At 45.0% G+C, this 25,523-nt stretch overlaps 2 protein-coding genes across 4 annotated transcripts; one reads left to right on the forward strand and one right to left on the reverse strand.

Moving 5' to 3' along the window:
* LOC149335364 (uncharacterized) lies at positions 1-14,418 on the forward strand. Of its 3 annotated transcripts, XM_089552051.1 has the most exons (10): positions 1-308; positions 3,336-3,464; positions 4,934-5,060; positions 6,128-6,232; positions 8,170-8,306; positions 9,267-9,296; positions 9,552-9,645; positions 9,874-10,026; positions 10,710-10,814; positions 12,554-14,418. In XM_089552051.1, the coding sequence occupies exons 1-10, from the start codon at positions 126-128 to the stop codon at positions 12,607-12,609; spliced, it is 1,119 nt and encodes a 372-aa protein (XP_089408177.1). In that variant the 5' UTR covers positions 1-125; the 3' UTR covers positions 12,610-14,418. The 3 variants fall into 3 exon arrangements, with proteins under 3 accessions (XP_089408177.1, XP_089408175.1, XP_089408176.1); XM_089552049.1 differs by lacking the exon at positions 9,267-9,296; XM_089552050.1 differs by lacking the exon at positions 9,267-9,296 and having other exon boundaries at positions 10,713-10,814.
* IFT52 (intraflagellar transport 52) lies at positions 13,870-25,027 on the reverse strand. Its single transcript, XM_089552048.1, has 10 exons — positions 24,525-25,027; positions 24,340-24,427; positions 22,083-22,212; positions 21,497-21,629; positions 21,200-21,329; positions 20,359-20,445; positions 18,674-18,897; positions 17,196-17,283; positions 15,364-15,606; positions 13,870-14,544 (listed from the first exon to the last, which is right to left on the reverse strand). The coding sequence occupies exons 1-10, from the start codon at positions 24,638-24,640 to the stop codon at positions 14,479-14,481; spliced, it is 1,305 nt and encodes a 434-aa protein (XP_089408174.1). The 5' UTR covers positions 24,641-25,027; the 3' UTR covers positions 13,870-14,478.
* Between the last annotated feature and the right edge of the window lie 496 nt (positions 25,028-25,523).

Here is a 25,523-nt window from a genome sequence, read left to right on the forward strand (position 1 = left end):
GGCGCCGACGTCGCTGCGTTGGCTTCGTGGCCGATGGTTGCTGCTGACGTTGGAGGAGCTGTAGCGGCGCTAGCTTGTATGCGGGACATTGCCGGCGGTGTGCGCAGGACTCGGAGTGCTGCAGCATGGAGCTACCGCTGGGAACGGTTGTGATCCCGCACTACGCGTTCCCTATCGTCGGCGTCATACTGTGCGCCCTACTCGTTTTCGCTTTCGGGTTCAAGTCGCCTAGCCAGCCTCCGAGCTTCGGAAGCATCGACGACGAGCACGACAAGAAGAAGAAGCGGAAAGCGAAGGAGTCCCAGAAGGTAATCCGGCGCCGAGCTTCCGAACGAGGACAGCCCGACATGCTTAGGCGACTAATTAACCGCACCGTGCGCGACTCCGACGCGGGGAATTAAGACCGCATCTGTGTGTCTGAGGTGCGGGCCAACTTGCCCAAACATCGTGCCCCGCGGGGTCAACCTGCATCTGTCCGCTGGCTGATCGCGATCAGGCGGTGAAAACGAGTTCTCTCGCGTGTGCCCGCCTCGTCGGAGCTGCCATATGCGAGCTTCAAAAACCGGATCACCCGTTTCACCCGCGGCTTTTTCCGTGCTCTCGGGAGAAAGCGCACCTAAATGTCAACCGAACGGCCATGCTGCTTGCCGCGTCGCGTGTTTCGTTTTCCGAGCGCGGACATGTAAATACGGCTGTCCGTCCGACTCCCGGTTTAACGCGTAGCTCCCGCTCTCTTGGAGCTGGGCGTAATTGCGTGCTGAAATCGAGAGTCGCTGAAAGAGGCCACGGAATGTAATCAGGCGACTAGTGAACTCGCAGATGTGATAGTGGTTGCTTGTGATTGTATATCGCAACTTTCTACGAACTGACTGTTCGCGTCGCGCTGCTCGACGCGGCGTCGTCTACTACACTGCTTCCGATATCTAACACGAATTCAAGTTCGTAGCGTTAACCGCGATGAAGCACGAGGGAGCCAAGGCGTGTCGGACTCCTCACGCGCACCTGTAAAAACACGGTTCCAGATTTGTTTGCGCGCTAAGGAGGAAAGGAGCGTTGAAAATGGGGGAGGGAGCAGCAAATTCTCTCGAAGTCTGCTTGTTCGACGTGTTTCGGTAGTCGTACGAAGCCGTAGTAACCACAGCTCGTGTAGTAACCGGTGGCTATTTAAGCAGACGGAAAAGAATTGCGGCGTCTGCTTCCCTATCCGTGGTTTTCCGGTCGCCCGCATGCGGAAAACCACCGGCTGGATCGGTGCGGTGGTGGCCCCGCAATCGCTTGCCCCCCTTTGCTTCCTTTTATTTATTCCGATGGACGGAAGCTGTCGGATGCGCAACCGATTTGGGCCGGCGGAGCTAGACGGCTGGATCAGGGACAACGCCAACGACGCTCTCGCTACCGCGTGCTCAACGACGGACGGCGCTGGCGTAAAAGCTGGAGGTGCCGCGTTGGCCCAACGTGTCGAGCGCGTTGTAAGAAGACGCGTGCATTTAGCTTGACGTAGACTTGAGGAGGGGGTGGTATGGGGGGAGGGGGGGTCTGGGCTTGTTCGCCTCGTATCGCACCCCCATCTGGCCATCAGCAGTACAGCGCGCTTCTTTTTGCGGGCACCGACCGAGCAGAGAGATTAGATGCACGCTCCCGACACTTCTCTCCATTGCCACGCAGCCGACTGGACGTTTGCTCGTTTCTTTTTTTATCGCGGCGCTTGTGTTTTCCTTGTTCTTGAGGGAACTTCAAGACTTGCTTACTCACCAAGACTGCGTTCAGTGGTGTACGCCTTCTTGAACCGTTCTCTTATTTCGAGCATATTCGCACGCAGTTTGTACTTTTCTTTTTTCCCCGAAAAAAGCTTGCCTTGTAGCTTCTAAAGGGGCACAGACACCGAATGTTGGCTGTGTTTCCTGCCTTTAAAATGAAGCTCAAGACAGTAAATGTGAATTGGCACGTGGAATTCGCCTATAACGGTGAATAACCTGCAATTAAATTGTAAACGAACTTCTTGCACGGTTTGGGTTCAACAGACAAACAGTGGTTATAGTAGTGAAATGATGGGAATGGAACAACACAGAGGCATTAGGAGTACAGTGGAAAAGTGGACAGAACGAGATCCTTCTAGATGATGTCGAAGTTGACCTCAGGTCGTGCAAAGCATGAAAAAAATGCAGCGACTACAGTGAGGGGCCCCGTCACTTTAAAATCTAGGCTAAAGTGAGGGGGCCCGTCACTTTTAAATCTAGGCTACAGTGAGGGGGCCCGTCACTTTTAAATCTAGGCTACAGTGAGGGGGAAATAACAAATTGTTGTAAACATGACGTTTAAGTTTGCTTGCAGTTACACGTAATTATATATTTTTATAATTTTGTTTGCTTCCTCCGTCACCTGGAGCCGTTAGGTTAGGTTAGGTTAGGCGTTGAGCCGTTGACAACATACAGTGCAAGCAGCGTCTCGCGTAACTACAGTTGTTGGGTCCCGTCACTGTAGCGCAGATTTTAAAGTGAAGGGCCCCCTCACTGTAGCGTAGATGTTAAAGTGACGGGCCTCATCACTGCAGCGTAGGTGTTACACTGCCGGGCCCCCTCACTGTAGCCTAGATTTTAAAGTGACGGGCCCCCTCACTGTAGCCTAGATTTTAAAGTGACGGGCCCCCTCACTGTAGTCACTGCCTAAAAAAAAAAAAAAACTGATATTGTTGCTACTTGTTCATTCAGTGTCATTCTATCTCATGAGGTAAGCTAGCAAAAGTTTGAGTGAATAAAAGTGATGCTGCAATTATATAGTTAATTCAGTTATTTAGTAAAGGTTTATCTAGGGGTAATTTCACATCGAATTCAGTTCGATATTCGAATCCATGTATACCAAGATCTTGCGCACCATTCCAAGGAACACATTATGCGACCAGAATTTTGGTGTGTGTATTCCTTTCTAAGAGAAGACAAATCTCCTACAGAGTGTGCTGCATAATAAGGGAGCCATCTGCTTAGCAGCTTTGCTGGCTACGGGTCCTCTGTGATTATAGGCACCATGAGCAACACTGAGGGCAGTTTACTTTAGTGTATCGTGTTAGCTTTCTTTTTTTTTTTTTATATAGCAAAAAATATTCCAATATAAGCCCCAGGAACTTGACAGTGCTATGTGACATGCAGCCTAATTAATGGCAGATGGGTCAATTTCTGCACAGCACTTAGCTCTCTTCCGTACCATTGATTAGATTATATAAGTAAAATCTGTAGCACCATTTTCTAACTGTGGTTGCATTTTCCACATGTCTAATGCTGCCCTTGCATCTCAATAAATGCTGCAAGTGCTACAACATGACCGTGGTTCTTATTTTTCAGAACAAAGCACAAGCCAACGGCCATGCACCAACTTCATCTCCAAAAGTCGTGAGCCAAGCCAAGCCAAAGGTAGAGAAAGTTGAGAAGGCAGCTGCTCCTACGAAGAAGGCTGACAAAACAGATGCAAAGGTACGGCTGCAAGCGGGGTCTGCCCAAGCTTTTGGGGTAGCCTAATGAGAACGCTCGTCATTTGCAACATCCTGTGACATTTTCTGCAGCAGCTGCAAGATTTATATTTGAGCAACATAGGTTTGTTGCAGTTGTTGTTTTTTTGAAAATGTGGGAGTCTGGAAGCAAACAAGGTGTTTTTTTTTGTGTCTGTAATTACTGAGCAAGACTAAATTTCAAGTAGCTAAGGTTATGATTTATGGCAGGTTAAATATTAACAAAACAACTCTTACCCAAGCATAACGCCTGTTGTGCTTACATGTGTTGACGAAACTGTCAAAGGTATGGTCGGTGTTGGAGTGAAGTGAAAGTAATGCACCTAACACAAAGCGTCACTTGGACTTTTGAAAGGGTAGCAGCAATGTAGAACGGATTAGTTTGTCAGCCTAGAGGCACAAATGGTGCTACAGCTGGACCTCGTTATAACGAAATAATTGACATAACGAAGGATTGACGATTCCCCTTGGAAGCTCAAACAAGACGGGCTATAACGAAGCCATAACGAACTATAACGAAGCTATAACAAGGTTCAGCTGTATTCCACCTTGTCTGTGCACTTGTAGGACAGACTTTGGTGCTGTAATGTTTTTAGACATTGTCACTTTGCTGAAGTTTTCGTCACTGTACACTTTAGTGTAACTGTAGCTCTTCTGTTACATGAAGACAAATCTTTCGTATAGTGTGTGTTGCTGGGCTTAGCTGAAAGAATGGCCAGCTTTTGAAGGTGTGCTTTTGGAGCTTGACGGCAAAAGGCATCAGCGGTTGTTCACTCCTTTGACGGTGACACGCACACACTTCTTATTTCAGTCATTTTATAGGAATGCATTTAGAGCCTACGCAAACAAAGCTGTCCAACAACTGCAGTTGAGGTGGAGTTGTCTGTGTAGCTAGTGCTTTTTGTAGCCTCAATCCTTCCTTTGGAACCCGCCGCGGTGGCTCAGTGGTTATGGCGCTCGGCTGCTGACCCGAAAGACACGGGTTCGATCCCGGCCGCGGCGGCCGAATTTCGATGGAGGCAAAATTCCAGAGGCCCGTGTACTGTGCGATGTCAGTGCACGTCAAAGAACACCAGGTGGTCGAGATTTTCTGGAGCCCTTCACTATGGCGTCCCTTATAGCCTGAGTCACTTTGGGACGTTACACCCCAGTAAACCAATAAACCAAACCTTCTTTTGGCGCACTGGGAAAGCCTTAGGTGGTGGTTTCTCGAGCACGGCATCCTCTGGCAGCCGTTGGGCGCTACTTTGGCACACTTTTGTCTCCTGTGGTGTGCACTTGCACCAAGTCCGTAACTGGTGCTTTGTGTACGGGCTAACTTCCCTTCGTATCCTCAGTCACAGCCTCATTTTCCCGTGGTATTTGAAGTAGCCGTCTCTCGAGAAACTGAGGTGGCAACGTTTGAAGCACTCATTCCCATGCACCCCTTTTCAGGCAACGCAGCAGAAAAAGCCCGCCCAGAAGGAAGAGAAGCGTGCATCCGCAGCCAAGGGCAAAAAGGATGCCGCAAAACAACCGGAGGAGCCGACTCCTGCGCCTCAACCTGCAGACGACACTGACGGTACCCACGTTGCATTCTCATAAAAAGCCATTTCTACCATTCTTCTCTCTCTTCTTTTGTTATAATTTTCAAGGATGAGGTTTGCAGAGATTAAAACCACAGGCACAATTTATACAGGGTGGTTCACCTAAGACTTTACATAATTTTTAAAAACGGGCGTTTTGAGCTAGAAGAACGCTTTTTTCGGCATAGCATCGTTAGCAGTGTAGTACATCAGAATGCAGCTAAGACATGGTAACTAGCAGGATGGTTAACTAATGTTGAATTACCAACTTTTTAACTATTACTGCCAGGCTCCTTAATTATTAAGAGACATGTAGCCTACCGTAAGTGATATTCAAATCAGTTTTTAGAATTTCGAAAATGCAGTTATCCTCGCCACTGTGGCCCAACAAATTTTGGCTATTTTGACGAGTTACGTGCACTGGAGAGGTTGCTTTGCCTGCAAGCTTCTCCAAAGCGCATGTATTTTGGCCCAGATTTGGCAGAATTTGTTGGGCTACTGCGCCAAGGGTAACTGCGTTTTTTGAAATTCTAAAAACTGATATGGGTATTAATTACGATGGTCTGCGTGCCTCTTAACAATTAAGGAGCCTGACAGTAATAGTTCAGAAGTTAATTATTCAACATTAGTTAACAATCCTGCTAGTTACCACGTCCCTAGCTGTATTCTGATGTACTACACCGCTGACGATGCTATGCCTCTTCTCTATTAGCTTAAAAAGCCTATTTTTAAATATTATGTACAGTCTTAGGTGAAACACCCTGTATATGTCATGGAGCAGTGGGTTTGTGCAAGCATTAGTAAGAGCCCTAAATATGGCAGTGTGGGAAATTGCACAGGAGTTGTGTTTAGCAGATTTGGTTTTCAGGGCTTGATGTTTAGATTGTGAGGCACTTTCTGTGTTTGTGAGTGACGGTTCCGAGTTGTTTTTAACTTTGCCTACGTTCTCAGAAAGTGATAAATTCAGAAAATTGATAAATTCAGAAAATTGTGTGGTGGACTCGCACATCACTGCAGGGCGACCGCCTTTTTGTTTGTCTGACACTAGCTCCTTTGTTTTCAGGAGGCTGGGTGCAGCTCTTGAGTAAGAAGGAGAAGAAGATACGGCGCAAAGAAGAAGAAAAGACCAACACATCCGCTGACAAGAAACAGGCCAAGGCACCAGCCAGTAAGCACCTTCAACTTGGCTTTCCGGAACGCTTGTTTTTATGGAAAAAGCTTTCAGCACCTCCTCTCAGCATGTCACGTGCACATCGCCAGCATTTTGAAAGTGCACATGGTCTGGCCTTTCTCGTGAGCTTAACCAAGTGTGCCGCACCGGCAGCTTTAGTACAGTGAAATAGAAGGGCGCCCGCATCTCTCAGAACTTGGCCACGTGTGCAGAAGAGCTGCTGTGGATCAGGTCTTGTCAAAGCATGCAATACTTCAGAGTCAGGACCTCATGCGGCCCACATGGAGGCTGTGTGAACTAGAGCCCGTGACCCCCGTCACTCCTATTGGTTCCTCTTGCTTTGTACTTTCCTCCTCGCCCACCATAACTATGGTGAACTGCCATGGTTACTAGCTAATTGAAGGAATTACCTTAAGTACCATTCATTTTTGCTGGCCGTACACACTTTTATGTGGCCAGTTTTCTGGTGCAGGTTAAAATGTTGCAGCACTGAATGCACTCACTTACCATACTGCAATCAACAGAACAGCAGTGTCGTAGGATTCCAAGTTAAAGGCAGCACCAGGTGTTTTTCGAACATTTTGAGTCCATACCCTCTCTCTCCTCCACACCAAGCTGTCATTCAAAGAACCAATTTAAAACGGCAATAACAGCAAACCAACTTCGAAACTCAGTCTTTGGCCAGGAACGATTCTTCGCGTGACACAGACATGACATCACAAGCATTACTAGAAAAACATACATGTGTTGTATGACTGAAGTAGTAACGGCAAGCAATAAGTCCTTTCGTAAAATACTCGAGACAAGCGAATACAAGCCTCAAAGTTTTGTCATTCGAGCAGGGAGCGGGTGTTAACATGTCGGAAGTGTTTGTGACGTCGAAAATGTAGTGTTGAACATACTAATAATCTGAGCTGAAGCCACAAAAATGGTGAACTTTAAAATCGATTTGCGCTGTAATGAAATTCCCCGTGGCTGCGAAACTTGGTGGAAGCAATCAGAAACAAGACCTGCAGAGTACCCAAGTTTCATTAAAATTATTGTAACCTCAAAAAACCCCCAGAGCTGCCATTCGAGATGGCAGTGACTGTGATTTCTTTCTGTTGAGTTCAGAGTTGCTTAGCATGCTCGGACTGAACATCAAAGGGGTGCCTCACAGCATTTTCATCCTAGCCAACAAGTTGATGTAATAGCTACCGGCAGCAGTGGCTCAGTGGTTACGGTGCTCAGCTACTAAGCCAAAAGAACCTAAGTCCAGTCCTGGCCGCATCAGCTGCGTTTCGATGGAACTAAAAGGCAAAAGGTGCCTATCTGCCATGCGGTGAAGTGCACATTAAGATCCCCAGGTGGTCAAAATTAGTTCGAAACTGTTCACTACGCCATCCTTTATATCCTCATGTGTTGCTTCGGTACGTTAGACCGCACATACCATACTTTATGTGATAGCTCCCGAAATTAATTATGATATATATTTTAAGTATTTCAGCTATTAAGTGAAACGTGAAGCATGTATCAACAAAATGAAATGCACTCTACTGCCAGGTAATAATAGCTGTTGTGTTATTCAGCCTGTGTCTTCATCTCTCTAATCCCCATTCATTTGACCCTGTGTGAGGATTAGTGAGCACTGAGATGCTGCTGTTGTCTGCCGCCCTGTACGTAACGTGATAGCTTTGCATGAGTATTATGTATACTTTTGTGCCATAAATTTCAATTTTATGGCAGTGCACAGCCAGTAAGCAAAGCACTCAGTAAGCCATCCAGAATCGAGGCTTCGCAGGAGTGGTCTTCTCACTAAATTTCATCTAACAAGTGAGTCAACTTAATGGTAGCACGCTATCAGCGTCTACACCGTCCTAACCAGAGCCGTTCGGAGGAATGTTACAGTCATGTTTTAGTCTCGTGGTGGTGAGAACTGTTACCGACTTGTGCAGCTGAAGAGTCGAAGAGCCCGGCTGCCAAGCGCAAGAAGCAGCCTAAAGAGGCTGAAGTCAAGAAGGTGGTTGAGCCTGAGGCCAAAGTGCCACAGGAACCCGTGACCACTGAAGCTGTTGCCGCGGCTGATCCGGAGGTAATATTTGCCTCCCACTTCCCGCTTTCCTTTCTCGGGCGGCTTTCTCTGCCACTCGCGATTGGCACAGTGCATTATATGTAAAATTTTAGAAAAGGCTTAAGAAGCAAGCAGAAAAGGGAACTTCAAGCGGCCGCGTATCTTGCCTTCATGATATCAGTTATAATAGCCATTTTTGGCTCTAGCGTCACCATTTCTGATCATGTGGGATCTGCTTACAGGGCGAATTTATGGGTTACTTTTGAAAGGAGCTGTTGAGCAGGGGAATGGCCCTGAAATGTGCACTTGACTTCTTTCATCAGAAAAATGGGGTTCATGATGGTTTTCCTATTTAAAATATCTCATCTGGTGGCAACCGCCCCCCTTGCCACCCGCCTCCTTATATCCGCCCCTCACTGATTACATTGTGTCAGCTTTCCTCATGATGTATAAAAATGCTCGCTGCTTTTCCTTAATTAAGAGCGAATATGGTGTGTATTGCTATGTCAGCTGCCACTCGTCGTTTATTGTCCTTACATGTGCACCACATGAGAGCATTATGAGCCCTTCGCGTAAGTTTCTGCTGTAAAAGGTCTAGTAAGTGACATACAACAGTGGAGTGGCATGGAGCTTTTCACATCACTTGTACACTGCCACAAGTAAGGCTAATGCACCAGTTTTGATACTGTGTGTAATTAAAACTTTTAATAATATTAGTGGTGCAGTGTACCAAGGTTAAACCCAGTTACAAACTTTAAGCTAGGAAGGAGTACACGACTGTTTTGGGTGGTCCTGAAAAGATACCCAGCTTTGTGTAGCCTTGATCATAAAAATATGGCTTGCTGTATGAAAAACTTGAATTCTTGTGATGTTATATAGTGATAATAGTGTAGTTTAAGGGCAACAGTGCAGATTGCTGTGCATGTCTTGAAGTACAGACGCAAGTGTGAAGCTTTTAATGGGTACACTTTTTCTCCACAGTCTGCACTTTATCACGGCATTGTACCCAAGGCAAGTGGCAGTTTTGTCTGTCGTCAGAGGCATGGAAATGCATCCGACTAGTACTGTTACCTAAGTGTGCATAATACTGGCCCCGTTTTGCTTGGGCCTTTGAGTTTTAAGAACTTCAAGAGATGTTCTGTGCTAGAGATAATTGTCAGCTTGTGGCTGTGGATATTCAGTAAAGTTCTCTTGCTTTTTAAAAGTGGCTGCTTGTGAACAATGGTTCTGGCCTTATATAGTGTGGCTTCTCTCCTAACATTTCAGGAACACCCCAAGGATCAGAGGAACAAAAAGAAGGACAAGTCTCCTCCGGAGCCGGAGCCAGTTAAGAGCCCAGTGAAGAAGGAAGCAGCTAAGAGTGAGTGCGCACTGCGCCCGGGCTGAACCAGGCTGCCGATTGTCGCATTTCAAGCATTGAAGAATATCCAGCTTTTGAGCTTCCATACTGTCTTTTTCTATTATTTTGTGTCTTCTCATTGACATCCCAGTTCTCTTTCGGGCAAGCACACAGAGAAACGGTCAGCGTGGTGAAAAAAAACAACAGAATAACAAAGATTTTTTTTGTTCATTTCTTTTTCGTGCTTAGAGGATGCCACCAAGTCTGAAGATGGCGCAGCCAAAGCCAAGGGAAAGGGCAACAAAGCCGACAAGAAGCCGGCTGAGGAGTCAAAGCCCAACGAAGCCACCAAGCCCAGCGAAGCCACCAAAAAGGCACCGCAGGAGAGCTCATCCACTGCCGGTAACACTTTCCAATCCCACCGGGAAAGGGATACCACTTATAGACCATTCGGTTCACCTAGAAACACAGCCTTTCACTTTGAGTGCAAACTTTTGTGTGCTGTCTGCACACTCTACTCCTGAGCATTTCATATTTTTTAAACAGTCGATAGTGGGGTGCTTGTCTTACTTCTACATTTCTTGTCTTACTTCTACATTACTTTTTGTTTGTGTGGCATGAAGGGTTGTTTGTTTAACGAACTTGATCACAGTTAAACGAGCAAATAAATGCCTTTGTGCTGCAGCTGTCGAAATCTGACATGAAGTGGACATTCTTTATGACTGGGCTGGCCGCATGTGCTGACATTGTCAGGGGCTTGCTTTTTATTGTTCTTCACACTCGTTACTCAAACATCACTCTAAAAAAAAAGAGTGCTTAGTAGCTTGTTTTATCATGTTGTCAGTGTTATTTTTCACGAAGTTTATCAATAAAGGCTCAGCCACTCAATTCTCTCCTCAGAACTATCGTCATTTGTGGTGCAGAAAAGTACTTGGTGAATTGCTACAAGCCCCTTTTGACACAGTGCTGTTGGTAAAAATCTGCAAGGTTGGCATTATTGATAGGTCATCTGTCAGTAAAGACTGACTTCATGTTGTGGTTTATTGACACTTTAATGTGCCTGTCGCAAACTGACCTTTGTGCAGCAGAGCCCCCAGTGAAGCCTGAAAGCAGCTCGGAAACTGCACAGTCGAAGAGCAGTGAAGTTGTCCCGCCAGCAGAGTCCAATGTGGCTTTTGACGAACTCGGCGGTAAGTCTACTGTGGACTTGCGCGATGTTTCGGGCTTCGCTGAGGAACCGTCGCGCACCGCACAGGAACGTGTACATTTTCACGACCGATATTTCGGACTTTGTGAAGTGTGAAAGCTCGAATTTTCGGACTACAATAGACGCCAACAATATTGTGGAGATCGTTTTTCAACCGAAAGTTTGTTATTTCGGCCTAACATAGACGCGAGCGGGCATTGCTGTAGCAACCAACCCGTTTCCCGCCACCGTGACAGGCGCCATCTTGGATTTAAACGGAATCGGCAGGCGCAATCGGACTGGCTTGGATAGGGTTGGCTATTTGTTTTCCATCGTTGCCATCGAGATTGCCTACAAAGAGCGCGCGATGGCATTGGAAACGGGACAGTGGGACAGCTGCAGCGTTCGCCACGGCTTGGATGATGCCCACCGCGGCGCCCGCGGTGCGGGGCAGCAATCACGGTACAGGTGGGGAAGGGGGGAGTGCATTCGGAGGCGCTCATTTCCGCTTGCATCTTCCCGTCGGTTACCCATGGGTTGCCTCTCGGTCTTCGCGAGCGTCATTGCTCCGTGAAGACTGACTGGTCTTGCTTCGCGCAGCGAGGGCATTCATTCGTGGCATGACTGCGGCCGCGTTGCACTGTCTGGTATTATGATTTGGTAGGGTGCGGACATGACAAAAGCTTGGCTATTGCTGAGATAGAGGTTAATAGTATCGGTTTTAGGCTGAACATGGGAGCGGCGATTTTCGCGATATTGAAAGCCGGTTTTTCGCAGAAAAGTTTTTTTTTTTTTCAAGTTCACGGATCTTTCAGACTTCGATTAATCGGACCATTTTTCGGGTCCCGCTGAGTCCAAAAAATCGGTTGGCGCGACTGCTTGGCCGAGAGGATAAGATAAAACGAGGGTGTGGTGTAAGGCTCACATTTTTCTGAATATCCAGCCTTCGGACTTCCCAATTTCTCAAAATCATCGACAGTACCTCACAAGTGATGTGAGGTGCTGCAGCAAAGCACCTTGCCAGCCAGTGAGTGACAACAAGTCACTGGTTCTGCACTGCTGTTAACAGCTTGTGTGGTTGCCGTTGACCTTAGATATTTGTACCATTCCATGTTTTTTGTTTGCTTTTTGTATCACTTTGGAGCCTCTTATAATACCTCACTTTTAGGCAGTTTGGCTTGAGAGGCACAAAACCAAGCACAGTATTTATTGAACTCTATCTTGCTCTGCCTATATATACTGTATGTAGCTGCGTAATGAACACATTTTTTTTTTGTAAAAAAACTGCTAATTTATGAGGTGCATTATTACATGGGGTGAAATCATACTCTGGTCAGTGTAGCTTTTTTTTTTATTTTAATAAACGTTGTGGGTGCATTTGTTACGTGTGTTCATTATGCGAGTAAGTAAGGTAGGGTAGTTGTGTGATGCAAAAAAAAAAGGCAGTGGTTACCAGCCATGTAATGCACCATTTTCCGCGAAACACAGTGGTGCCCTCTCCACTGAAAGGTGCCTATGACACGAGCACTAGTTCCCAGTTGCTGTGCACAGAGGACGTCGCGAATTCATAGCATGGTGCCGCTCCCCGTTGCTTTATGTTTCTTCATCGTGTTACGCCAACAACACCACAGAACTGGAAAATGTGACCATAACAGCTCTCGCTGTAAAGTATCACTATGCTTTTATTTTTATAGTTGCTCATTGCCTGTTCTTTTTCTTTTTTTTTTGTCCTCAACCCTGCAGATGCCTGGACAGAGGCCAAACCCCAGAAGAAGAAGAAGAAGGCCCGCAAAGACTGAAGCCCTGCCCCGCGCCTCTGCGCCCTAGTCGCCCTGCAAACCCAGGTGGAGCGACCGTCTCCTTCGACGGGACCAAACCGCCGCTACGAAACAAAAAAGAATCCACGTGGGCTGACGTGCCGTTTCACCTGCTGGGTCCCCGCAGCGAGAGAAAGAAGAGAAAAGGAAACGCCTGGAGGCTGAATGGCGGCATCGACGGCAAGAGGCTGCGCAACATCGAGGACGGCGGCATCGTCCCGAAGTTGTCCACTCTGCCCGTGCCATTGTCGTCTCTCGTGCAAGTGACACTCTCTCTCAGTTGAGCCCGTGGCGTCGTCGTCGCAGTAAGCCAGGTGATATCTCGCAGTTGTCGTGTCACTCTGGTCACCTGTGGATGGTGGTACACCAGTCTTGCAAAGGCAGGTGGAGGAGTATGCAATGCACTACCACTGCACCCTACTAGCAACACCTTCTTTTATTCCTCTATTTTTACTACCTTCTCTAGGGTGCAGTGGTAGGAGAAGAGACTAGTTACCTCCCCCTCCCCTTTTCTTCCCCTAGGTGTTTGCTGAGCAGTGAACACAGCACAGCTGAACTCGTGAAGCGCTGTTGAACCTGTGGAGCTTGGCACATGTGCCTTCATGACGCAGGGGCAGTTCACCCGCGTCTTCAACATGTGCTTGGGGCATAGAAGGTTGAGAAGAGGGGGACCTTCATTTTTTTTTTTACTTAGGTTTGTTGTTATGATGTTTTTACTACCTTGAGCAGGCCACTTTTTTTTTTTCTTCCTTTTATTCCTTGATAGGGTTGACAGCACATGTAGAATAGGTTTGTTAAAGGTCCCCGTGAGCAAATGCATCTCCGCGGTGTCATTTGCAAAGGTCAACGATGCTCAACTTTTTTGCTTCATGAAAGTGGATTTTTTGTTGACTCTTTTTTTTACTTTGTTGTAATCATATCATTTTACACTCGGCCTTTTTCTTCTCATCAGAGGAGAATAAGTGCCATATTTCTACCATGGTTTGTGGGTTACATTATGAGCATCTTTTTTGTTCACTTTTTTTTCTGCCATTTTTTGTCCATGGGCACTGCCTTTATGATGCCACTGTTTTTTGCCCTGTTCTTTGCGAGAGCAGGGTCATGTGGCAGCTTCTTCCACATTCGAAATGTGCCACACACCTTCTTCTCACAGACGCGTGCATGTGTGTTTTTTTTGTGCAATCCTGTTGTCTTGTCCGCGGAAAGGAAGCTTTCCTACTATGATACCGAAGGAGCGCCGACAAAGCGGAAAGGGTTTTAATGCATTCCTTTTTGTCCTAGTACAACTGAAAAGAGGCGAGGCCATCCTTTTGCGCACTGTGTCTGGGCCTTCTTAACACTTCGTCGTCTTCCGTTTTTAAAGTCGCACCGCACCCAAGTCCCGTCTGTTTTATCACTTGGGGGAGTGTCCGTTGGACTCGTTACTGAGAGTCGTTTCATTGTGCAAAAATAGTCAGTGTGGGCATGCAGTTGCAAATGGTTCGAAAAACGATTCCCGCTTATGTTCTTTTATTACACCTTCCAATCGTGCTCTAACACATTGCATGGGTTCTGTCGTTACCTTCTTGTTTCATTTTTAAGTTCGCTAGGAGTTGTGATAAACGCGGGAGATGAATGAATGTTTTCCAAGTTGCCTCACACTTTACCCCGTTGTTGGAGAGCAACTTGTTACGATATAGTAATTATCGACGACAAAGCTGTGTACATAAGGGCCAAATGTCCGTGCAGGGACAGTTCCCACTGTTGTCCGCTCTCTTTCTATTTGTAATAAAAAGAAAATGTCTCTCATGAGTTTGATGTCTTGCATTTTTCATTCCTGTCGCCATTCGCTTGAAGATGACTCTACTGTTGTCAGAAATTGTCCTGGTCTGCTATGATATCTTGCTCTTCTAATGTGCCAGGTGCTGGGTCTCCACACTGCACAAAGGTTTCATGCAGAAAAAGGCACCCTAAGACAGTGCTTGCTATTGTAATTTTGTGACAATAGTCCACACGCTGTTCTTAGTCCGAGTCTGCATTGCTTAAATCTCCTCGAAAAAATAATTTTTGCAAGTACGAGGAGCAAAGTGTGAATGTCTTTCCACTTTCTTTGGCTAATGTACATTTTTTTTTTCCAGTCACTACAAAAATTAGGATTTAAATGAGGTCTATCATTTCAATATTGGAAAATAGTTAGTCTTCGCTCTGTTATTCGCTCAAAGTTTTTGACATCAAGAGCAGACATCTCTAGCACTGACTCCACATTCTTTCTGCCTGCAAGGTGAAACGCACAGCACCACATTACCGGGGCCATTTGTGATGCCAGCAAGGGCAGGCGCACAATTCGTAAAAACTGGCACATTCTTTATTTTCGTTGTGAGTTTTAGGGAGATAATGTGCGATAATAATTGAATGGACAAAGCTGCAAGTGCAACTAATCGTGAGTAGAAGCACTAAACTGAGTGATGGCAAGAAATATAAACAGTGCAAATATGACTAAAATATCTTGTGATATAGAGAATTTCGTAGGGCGTGATGTAACAATGTGTAAATTTCAAAAGTAAATTACTGCATAGTCCGCATCTGTGGATAGTGTGCACAGTGTAAAATGTACACTTAAACTGCCGGGCAAGGAGCGGGCAGCTTCCATACAGGAACACACCACCACTCCCCAGCACTTCAACACCAGTCACGGTCATGGGGGCCCTCAAAACTTTCGACAAAGACTGTACATGCAACGGGCACAGCAGCACTAACCTGGTTCAGCTTTCGGAACTCGACGAGGCGTGCCAGCACATGCTCAATAATCTGCTTTGGGTCGCCCGAGGCTGTGCTGATACCCAGCACCTGTCCGCACTGGAGCAGGAAATAGTGCAAGTCGGCATCGGTGCACTTGTTGGCAAGCTGGGCAAGGCGGCGACTCTCTGAGCTCAGCTCCTCGTCCAGATCAAACAGTTCCAAGGGCGGCCCATTTGGCTCTCGGAAGCATGGTGGAAAAACCTGCCAAGGAGTGCGTTGAACAAAACTAAATGCGTGTAAATTTTACACACCCCCAAGGCAGTGCATTTAAGAGGGTGACAAAGCACATTTGAGGCGAGCACAAGAGAAATATACTCTATCATCCCAACATCAATGTTATTAATGATTACTAATATTCGAGTGAGCCCAAGCCTCTGCGAGTGTGAGTTTAAGCATGTAGAAGTTTGGCCAACCTACACGCTTACTCAAACTCACACTCACAGAGGCCTGGGCTCACTCAAAATCATGAACTCAAACTCACTTAGGATTACAACTCACTTGGGCTCACTCACTCATTAGCCATCAGGGATCAACCACTAATAACGACTCGGACTCATCTGAGCTCACTCACTCATTTCCACTCGCGACTCATTTGGTCTCACTCATTCATTTCAACTCACGACTCATCTGGGCTCATTTAAGCGTAATAAGTATTATGAGTGCACAGGAAACTCGAATGGACTCACCAAGACTCGGATCATGATCTGAATGAGCCCGAACTCACCACGACTCGGATCATGATCTGAATGTGAGTTCGGACTCACTATGACTCAGATCATGATCTGAATGCGAGTCCGAACTCACTCACAACTCAGATTGTGACCTGAATGTGAGTCTGGACTCACTCACGACTCAAATCATGATCTGAATGTGAGTTTGGACTCACCCATGGCTCAGATCATGATCTGAACATGAGTCCAGACTCACGACTCGGATCATGATGTGAAATGAGCGTGAGTGAGCCCGGGTGAGTCCAGTCATGAGTGAGTTCGCCGATTTATGAAACCACATGGACGGAAACGCTCAGTGGCACCGAAGCTGCAATAGAAAAATGGAGGGGGGGGGGGGGGGGGGGGGCATAGAATAGATTATCTGATGCAGGCTGGCACAAAGCCCAGAAAAGTGAAACCAAAACTATGCAATGCTAGCTATGACATGCAGCAATATTTTTTTGCCGCAAATTAAACACGGAAAGCAAATAGAACTTAAGAATGCAGAGTATATTTTCATTGAAGGTTCCTTGCATCTGACATTGGGAACAGATTCCACCACAACGCACCTTGAGTGGACTCTTTTCTTGTACTGAAACACACTGATGTGCTGCAATGCCCTGATCATGATGCCAGTTGTCATATGACACAGTGGTAAGCCATTGACAGGATTCTCCAACATGTTTTATAACCTGTGTACTATTCTGGAGTATAAGATCCATCATTAGCACGGCAGTGACATGCAACTTTTCCATGGTGCCTAGGTATGAAAGGATGATCACAGACTCATGATCATCATATCAGCTTTCCCCATTGCATGAACTTGCTCTTTACACAGGTGAAAATCTTCAACTGGAATTAACTGGTTTCAGTTGGAAACCAAATGGTCCCAACTTACAGTCCAGTTTGGAGACAACTGGTTCCGGGTAGGAGCCAAAACTGGAGGAACTGGTCCCATTCGGGGGCCAACTGGGAAGCAGAAACTACTTATGGCAAGACAAATGTATAAGGCGCTCATCAAGTTCTTTGCGAATTTTCAGTGTTTAAACAGCATATGAGTTTGGCTGGTTTTGGACTTACCGCAGGTTGAAGTGGTGGCAAGGGGCACTCAAATTGTGGGCTTATCAGTCGCAGGGGCTCATGAGGCACGCCAAGTTCTTCGTACGCACTAGACACAAAGGATGAAATTCCACTCATGAAATGGCATCTATCCCAACATTTTCCAAAAAATCCTTGTCCAGAATTACTGCCTCCTGCCCCCCAAAAAAACCTCTTATCACAAATTTCACGTTTCGCTTCTCTAGACAGGAGACGAGAATGATTTCGGAGCTGTTAAATCTAGCTTGTTAAAGACATAGATCATTCCACAGGAAACATTACGATAATATGATAAGGAGGTGGGAGTGGGATATCATGGATATAAAAAAAATTGAATCTGTGAGGAATAAATTTTCCTCATAAGTTGTGTTCATAGCAGAACTGACCTTATGTCAAAGTTTATCTTCTCATGTTGGCTATATGGTATGTGCTTCAAAAGAGGACTGAAAAATCTTTTACACAATCGGTACTTTGCATTAGCATGCAGGCCTGTTGTACTACCACAAGCACCACCAGAATAATATGCCATCATGTACTACCTTGAGAGAAAGCCCGAGATGTCTGTGAGTGCATCATAAACGCCCTACGAAGATCTGAAGTTTCAGGCAGGCCTTATGCAATCAGATTGGCCCATTGTGCTGTGCTGCGCTGCAGGTGATACATGCATTGCAATGGACTTGTCCTGGTATTTTCCATCTCACTAACCATGCTGAGTGAGAAAAAAAGCCTTGGAAATTAAGAAAACTTCACAGTGGCTTGGAAGTCCTAGACTGATGTTCTTTCTGGTAACTACATAAATTAATGCATTTGGTCCAAGCTTGCCCAGTCCCTTTCACATCCATTTTTTGGCATATGTTCAATAAGTTGTCAGACTAGCTTCAGTCTCAGCTTCAGTTCAAAACACAAAAATAGTAACTAGACAATGAACTGAGCGCAGAGAACTCTGGAAGTGTAGCAGATCCTTGCTGGCTCATGCAAGCTAGAACATGTGGGCTCTATCATTGCATAACTGTGACTCATGACCTGATCTATTAGTCAAGCTCTGATGTTAGCTTAAGATATTGAGCTCTGCCATGTCAAACTGAGTCTAACATAGCAAGTAAACACTTTGGTAAAAATAAAAATAGTCTTGAACAGGTAGGTCAACAGTCGTATTGGTCATTAATGTCTTAGTCTAAAGAACTACATCTGTCCAAAACATGTGCTGATTTGCATGTCCAATTCTAAGACAGCCATCCTTGTTTAAGGCTGCATTGTCTTCTCTTTGAGCCCCAAGACTAATAATAGCTTTGTTTGTAAAATGCACATTTCTCTTTAGGCCTGTGAGACACTAAGCTCTTTTTTTTTTGTGCAAGCATAACAGGCTCGATAAGACCTGTGCTGGAAAGATAAGACCTAACAGGTGTCCATGAGGGTTTCTGCAAGGGCTGCATATAGTATGCTGCCAGCTTTGGTCTCACCCGATGATTGCGGGGAGCATGGAGTTGTCGAGAGTGTAGAGTTGCTTGCGGAAGAGCTCCATGTGGTCACTAGGGAGTTCTTCGCCCTCTTGGAGGCAGCAGAAGGGGGCATCCGCGATGGTGCCCAGTGAAGGGATGGGGTTGTAGTCAAACACTTCAGGGTCCCCAGCATCGATGGCATTCAGCTGCACTTGGTCGCTGGTCAGGAAATGGAAGAGCACATCCTGCACGTGTAAGCGTGCAGGATGAGCATTCACAGGTACTGCAACCAGCTTGAAGCTAGGCTCCGTTCGATTAATTTCATTTCATTTTATTACCTTAAAGGCCCTAGGAAGGAATTTCACATAAGGGGTGGGAAGTACTGAGAGAGAGAAGAGAGAGAAAGAGAGATTAATGTGTGCTTTGTTGTGTTGGGTTTAATGGCACATAGACAGTTAGGGAAGTATTCCGTAAACATTGTTATGATATAGTACTTATTTTTTTAATATTTTCAATGAATTTTGCTGCTATGTGCATTGTTGCCACTCTTTCTGTGGATGCCTATTTATGATTAATATTTTGTGATTTCTATGTTAGTGTTATATTTTTAACCTTATAGCAATGCTTTGTACTTACTCCCCCACCCCATGTAATACCCTCAAATGAGGGCCTTTGGGGGTATTTTGAATAAATAAATAAATAAACTTAGATGAGTAGGTGATTACAGCAGTATCGCTATAGAGGGTGCTTCCAGTGAGCACTTTTTATAAATTCCTCCCTTTAAAAGTGCTGAATTGAATGCGGCTATGTCAATGAAGCATCTTTTTGTGTGCCAGAAGAAAATTTTTCCAAAATAAGATTCTGTTCAAGTGGCTCTTTCAAAAGATGTGCTCTCGATGACCATGTGATTTCTTCCATCTAGGTTGTATATCGTGCTCAAAAACTAAGCCTAAGAGTGCACACGCTTGTCACAGGTAAGTGCTAAGTGTAAGGTGCCATGATAAGCAGCTCAAGTATATACATAAATCAACATTTCACCGTATTCATATGCTGGGCTCACGTTAAAACTTCACACTGTTGAAAAAAAAAAAAAAATTATTGGTTCCCAATTATATTTTTCCTGATTTCACTCTTTTTTTTTTCACGCTTGAAACAGAGATCATCTTGAGAAATCGCACATTACAGACTCAGTAAAGCTAAGTACCCCCCGGCTGATAAATCAATGACAAAGAGTCAGGCCTTCTCTTGGCGCCGTCTCCAAACTCATGCATTCCCGAACCCAGTTATGTGTAGTCTTTATTATCCGGAACAATATTGAAATGAGTGCAAGCTATGTAATGACACAGCGGATCTCAACTATATTCTTTAGGAATGCCCTCTTGCCCCTTGAAAAAAAATAAAGTCGCTTGAACAATTGTAGGCTCTCCTACTCAGTTCAGATCTGGAGACTCAGACAAAGGTCGTCCAACTGGCCGAAGACGCCGCCAAGAGCCTAGACCTTCTGGCCATCATTCAGGCGAGAGGCCTAAAGTCCCTCAAATTGTTGGAAATAAAAGTTTTACAATCCCAATCCAATCACATTTGAAAGCAGCTGCAAAGCATTACAGTACAACTCTGCTTGGGATGTTCCAGGCATTCTGTCAACGATGTTGTGAAATCTCAGTTGTAAAATGGCACAAAGAAAATGATACAGTAAGGTAACATACCTTTATCTTGCTGTTGTCTTCCTTGTCCAAGTACTGATCTGCGAGCAGGTGGCAAGATCCGAGGACCACTATTCTTCCTGATACTCCCTGTCCAATGAAGCACAAGTAAGTCTAATGTTTCTTGCATATGCAGCTTATAAACAAAGCTGTGGTGCATATCCCATCATCCAGACAGTAAAAGTTATCACTTTTCTTTTAAAGACTATGGAAGTGATGACCCAAGTTCTAGAAGAAGTAACATTTCACCGCTTCTATCCCACACAGTTGAAGATGTGCCTTGTTGTTATAGCTACCAGCCTTCACATCCTCAACTGCACATGAATAATTAACATGCAGTTTGGGACTGTAATGCGTGTACTGACAAACACAAGCATCTCGAATACTTTGAGCTGTCAGCTCTGCTTTTGCGTCTCTTATCCATGACAGCAACCCACTATGGTGGCTCAATTGGCTTTCGCATTCAGCTGCTCATCCCAAGGTTGCGGGTTCGACCCTGCTGCTGCGGCCGCATTTCGATGAAAATGAAATACAAAGATGCTTGTGTGCTGTATGATGTCAGCGTATGTTAACGAACCCCAAGAGGTCTAAATTAATCCGGAGGTCCCCGAGCCCTCCACTACGGTGTCCCTCACAACCCATATATGTCGCTTTGGATTGTTAAGCCCCATGATTTACAGATTACAATCTTCCATGAGGAAAAACCAACATCATTGGTCAAAAATAAGAATTAAGAACTCTTGGCTAGCACAATTTTTTTTTCAGCAAGTGCACCTAACAAGTCCAGCGTTCCTCCTTTACTGCTTACTGCCGCCTTGTTTGACAGGTCCATGTAAAGTCGCACCTTTTGTCCGATGTAGAGCCCACAGATTGGGCGCGCCACAGGAAAAGAGCAGCTTCCTGTTGACAGGAGAGCCACTGCAGGCTTGGCAATGTTGAGTGTTGCACCAAATGGGTAGACGAATGTGAGTCCTCTGCATGCATGCATCGCTTGACAAGACTGTTGAAGCCGTGCAAAGAAGCTATATTCATATCATCAACAGTGCCTGGCAGTGATGCCTGGTACCACCATTGGTCAAGTTTTAGTGACATACTTTAATTAATGTGCTTTTGAAAGCATCATATGGGGCGACAGTCTTACCGATTATTGTTGCTGTTAGAGTCGAGGGCTGTGTCCTCCAAAGCCCTGGTTACTGCTCTATTGAGGACCCCATCAGATATCAGTGCTTCCTTTGGATGGGGGTACTTGTGATATGCTGTCCTGATAACAGCATCTGCTCACACGGTAAGCATACTTTAATGTTTGTAACATTCAAATCCGGTAGCTCATGCAAAGTAATGGCAAAAATATAAAGCACCACGTCTCAGCTAATGCAAGCCAGCAGTTTTAGAAAGCACTATGTTGCCAAAACGGTTAAACCAGTGCAGTTACGGTTGGTATTCATTCAAAGCAAGTAGGAATACCTTCTGAATCATGCTAATTAACCAACTTTTAGGCGACCAGAAGAAACTGTAAATGGCGCACTTTTCATAGCGGTAGCCTTTCGCGAAGGCTTTCCATACTCTAATTTATTTGCACAAAATTTGAACGATGCATAGAAGGAGCACATATTTTGAATACCCTATGCTAACAGGAACTGATGAAATGTAGTTTTCTGTGACTTCTAGCTTTACTGGGCATAGCAAGCTATGTGTGATACTCATTTGAGGATTAGGGTTGTACGCACCACTGTTGACAACAATGCCATATTCTTCAAGCAGGAAATTTATGTTGGTCTGGAAACGACGTTCTCCACCTTCACCGAGCAGAACCAACAGTCGGCCGCCTTGTGTTATAAACTCTCGGAGGGCTGAAAACTGGAAAGGACACTTCATTGTATTCTCCTGAAAGTGTGCATTTATAGCATACGTTCTTACCTAGCAAACACAATCAAATGTAAGCTTGATAAGCAGGGCACTAGTATGAAAAACATGGCACATGCATAATTGAAAACTATAACATGTATGTGCTATACTTAAAAAAAAAAATAAACACATATTCAGCATTCTACACATAATTGTTTTTATACTGTATAGTAAGGTCTGAAGTTGGGCTAGTTGTCTCTTTTTTTTTTATCATTATAGCTATACATGGTTTTAGAGTGCCAATAACAGACTTTACTATGTCTGTGCTTAGTCAAATTTCAGTATAAACCATATGCATATATCTCAAGCAAACTGGGCTTACAAAGGCTGAACCGTTGAGAGAAAAGAGACATTTCAGATCATCATATCATATGAAAAACCCAGAGCAATCAGCACGTGACAAATAGTGTCGCTCAGAAGTTTCATAAAGGTCGAATATACATCACGCAGTGCTGAAGGAAGCAAAAATTACACTGTAACTTGTTTGATACATATATATATTACGGACCAAGGCAGCTTTTTCAAACGAATACTTTTGGATAAATCTTACAATACAATTACGCCTATGCTCTGTTCTCATGCAGCCAAGGGTGAAGTTTGAGTGCAAGGAAATCGTTGAGAGCATTACCACAGAGCAAGCTAGCGCAGATTTCTGAGCGGCCAGTAAGAGATCATTCATTTACTAGATGCATTATTTTCTCTTAATAATACAGTCTAGATGTACCAGTAGTAAACCAGTAAGCGGTCTAGAAAGCAGTACAGAACTATAAGCTTACCTACTGGGACCAGCAGAATAGCAATAAGCACCCTGCCGGTTCCAGCAGAACGCAGTACAAACCAGTAGTTTCCCATTAACAAATTTTCACCTGAGCATGCAGCCATGAGTTTATGGGATGCGAATTCACGAATATATGCGGTATTCGGTTATTCGTTCCAGTGGACTGAGCACGCATGTCCCGTCATGCTTCTAGGCTTTTCATTGATCTTCTTTGCCTGAACACGCATAAATATATATTTTTTTGTACAGTGGACGTGCATCTGGGAAGCTGTTTTGTTGAAGACTGCGTCTCACTTTCAAGAATTTTTGGAATAGAAGCTATATCACTGCTTCATATTTCATCTGGTCACCCTAACTTGTTATTATCGTCAGCGTTTTTTGTGCGCGATGATTTCACTCCATTTTTTTTTTTCTAAGCGTATTTTTTTCTGAACGCATCCTTTCTTATCCTGTAACTCTGTCTTCACCTTTATCACCGCTGTTATGTGGTGGAGCAATGATGCTATACCTGCATGCATATTCACACACACACAAAAAAAAATCATTTTCCTTCGTCTGCTAGATGGAACAAAAGGAAAGCATTTAATTCGTCTCCGCCACAAGAATATTTAAAAACCTCATTATCTAACCTACACCGCCCCCCTTTTAATTGACCCGCGACCTCCCAATGATATATTTGTACTTTAAGAGGCGATTTAAGTTAGCTATCATATACTTCCCCTTATCAATCTGCCATGTCCTCTCCTTGTAGGCTGCGTGTGCAAGATCGAACTTTTAAAATTAAAATCAAATTTTCCACAATCGTCCATGTTCGCGCTCGTATATCGCGCGCTCCTGCAGACAGTGGGGCCCTGTGTTATTTTTCATTTCTAGTTGGCCAGCATATTATTCTTCACAAACTTTTTTTTTTCTTGGTTGGTTGCTCTTTATTCAAAACTAACGGTCACTTTCTTTGCTACCGATTGTCTTTGTCGCTCCTGTAAACACTTTTTCACGTGCGCAGCGCTGCTATGCAGTGAAGTCAACATTTAACACACAACACAAAGTTGGCCGCCGCGCTGGCTCAGTGGCTATGGTGCTCGGCTGCTGACCCAAAAGACGTGGGTTCGATCCCGGCCGCGGCGGCTAGAATTTCTTTGGAGGAGAAATTCTAGAATGCCGTAGCCGTGCGCTCATTTCAATGAGCGCACGGCTACAACTCCTATCACAATAATTTATTTTTTGCTTAAGTGTACTACGTTCTTATTTCTACCCGTGAAACAAAATCGTATAGCGGAGTTGCAATGCTCCAGTGTACTTACCTCGGTTTCCGTAAATTTTTGCCGAGGACCCCCCAGCACGAGGACGTCCGTGCCGGACAATGCATCGGACGATATCTGCGAATTACCGCTGACATGCCATGTCACGCCACGTTACGATAGGCACATTTTAGACTGACTGATCATTGCAATCAGCACAATTTGCTATCAGTACGATTCGCGCTCACCTGTGCACCTGCCACATGCTTTTGAGACGCCTCTGCAGCACCTTGTAGCCATCGCCGACGCCGAAGAGCTCGTTCTTTGACGAGTCGAAAAGTATTGAAAATACTTTCTCGCCCATTGACTCACTGGAAGCCGTTAGTCACATTAGCTCCGACTGCGCTCACATTCGCGAGTGTCGAAGCGCGTTACGCAGGTTTGTTTACATTCCGCTGTCACCATGGCAACATTTTCCCCGACGACTGCAGCGCTCCAAGCGGCATCTTCAAGTACCGTGCGCGGACCACAGGCCTGCGGTGAGCTACTGCTCTGGGCTCGATTTTTTTTTATCATTTTTTTATAGAGAGCTAAACTTCAACAGAAGCAGGACTGAGGATCTCGTCCGGTCGAACTCTCCGAGTGCCCTCCGAGACCAATAAACCCCTCAAGTTTGAGCCTTTCAGGATCCCCGATACTGCTGCCAATAAACGCTTGACAAAGTATGTAGTAGCTTCAATGTATGTTTACTTCTATTAAGGGGGGACACTGGTCTTGAAAAAAAAATTTTTATTAATGAAGTCACAGTTACGAAATCTTCAGGGCATATGTATTTTTGTGTGCTGATTCTAAATTATGTCATTTAATTTCATGTAAAACAATTCCTTGAGCACTTATGCACTTTTTATGCTAGTATGTTGCGGAGAGTTTTGAAGAAAATTTGCTGCGGGAAGCTCACTGAAATGTGTGCCATTGGGTTCTCTTGACACCAAGGAATACAATAAGGGTGAAATTGTCTTCCTGCCTATCGTAGAACTTAAGTTATAGGGTTTTGAAGTTGTCGCTTCAGAAATGAGAAGGAAAATGTGTATTCCTGTGTGTGAAGTGGCAGCTTCAGTACCCTATTACTCAAGTTCTGTGAGAGCCAGGATGATTAATTTTACCCTTATTGTATTCCTTGGTGTCAAGAGAACCCAATGGCATACATTTCAGCGAGTTTCCTGCAGCAAATTTTCTTTAAAACTCTC

Source organism: Amblyomma mixtum, chromosome 7, assembly GCF_055824585.1.
Source record: "Amblyomma mixtum isolate Tamu chromosome 7, ASM5582458v1, whole genome shotgun sequence".
In the NCBI taxonomy this organism is placed as follows: domain Eukaryota; kingdom Metazoa; phylum Arthropoda; class Arachnida; order Ixodida; family Ixodidae; genus Amblyomma; species Amblyomma mixtum.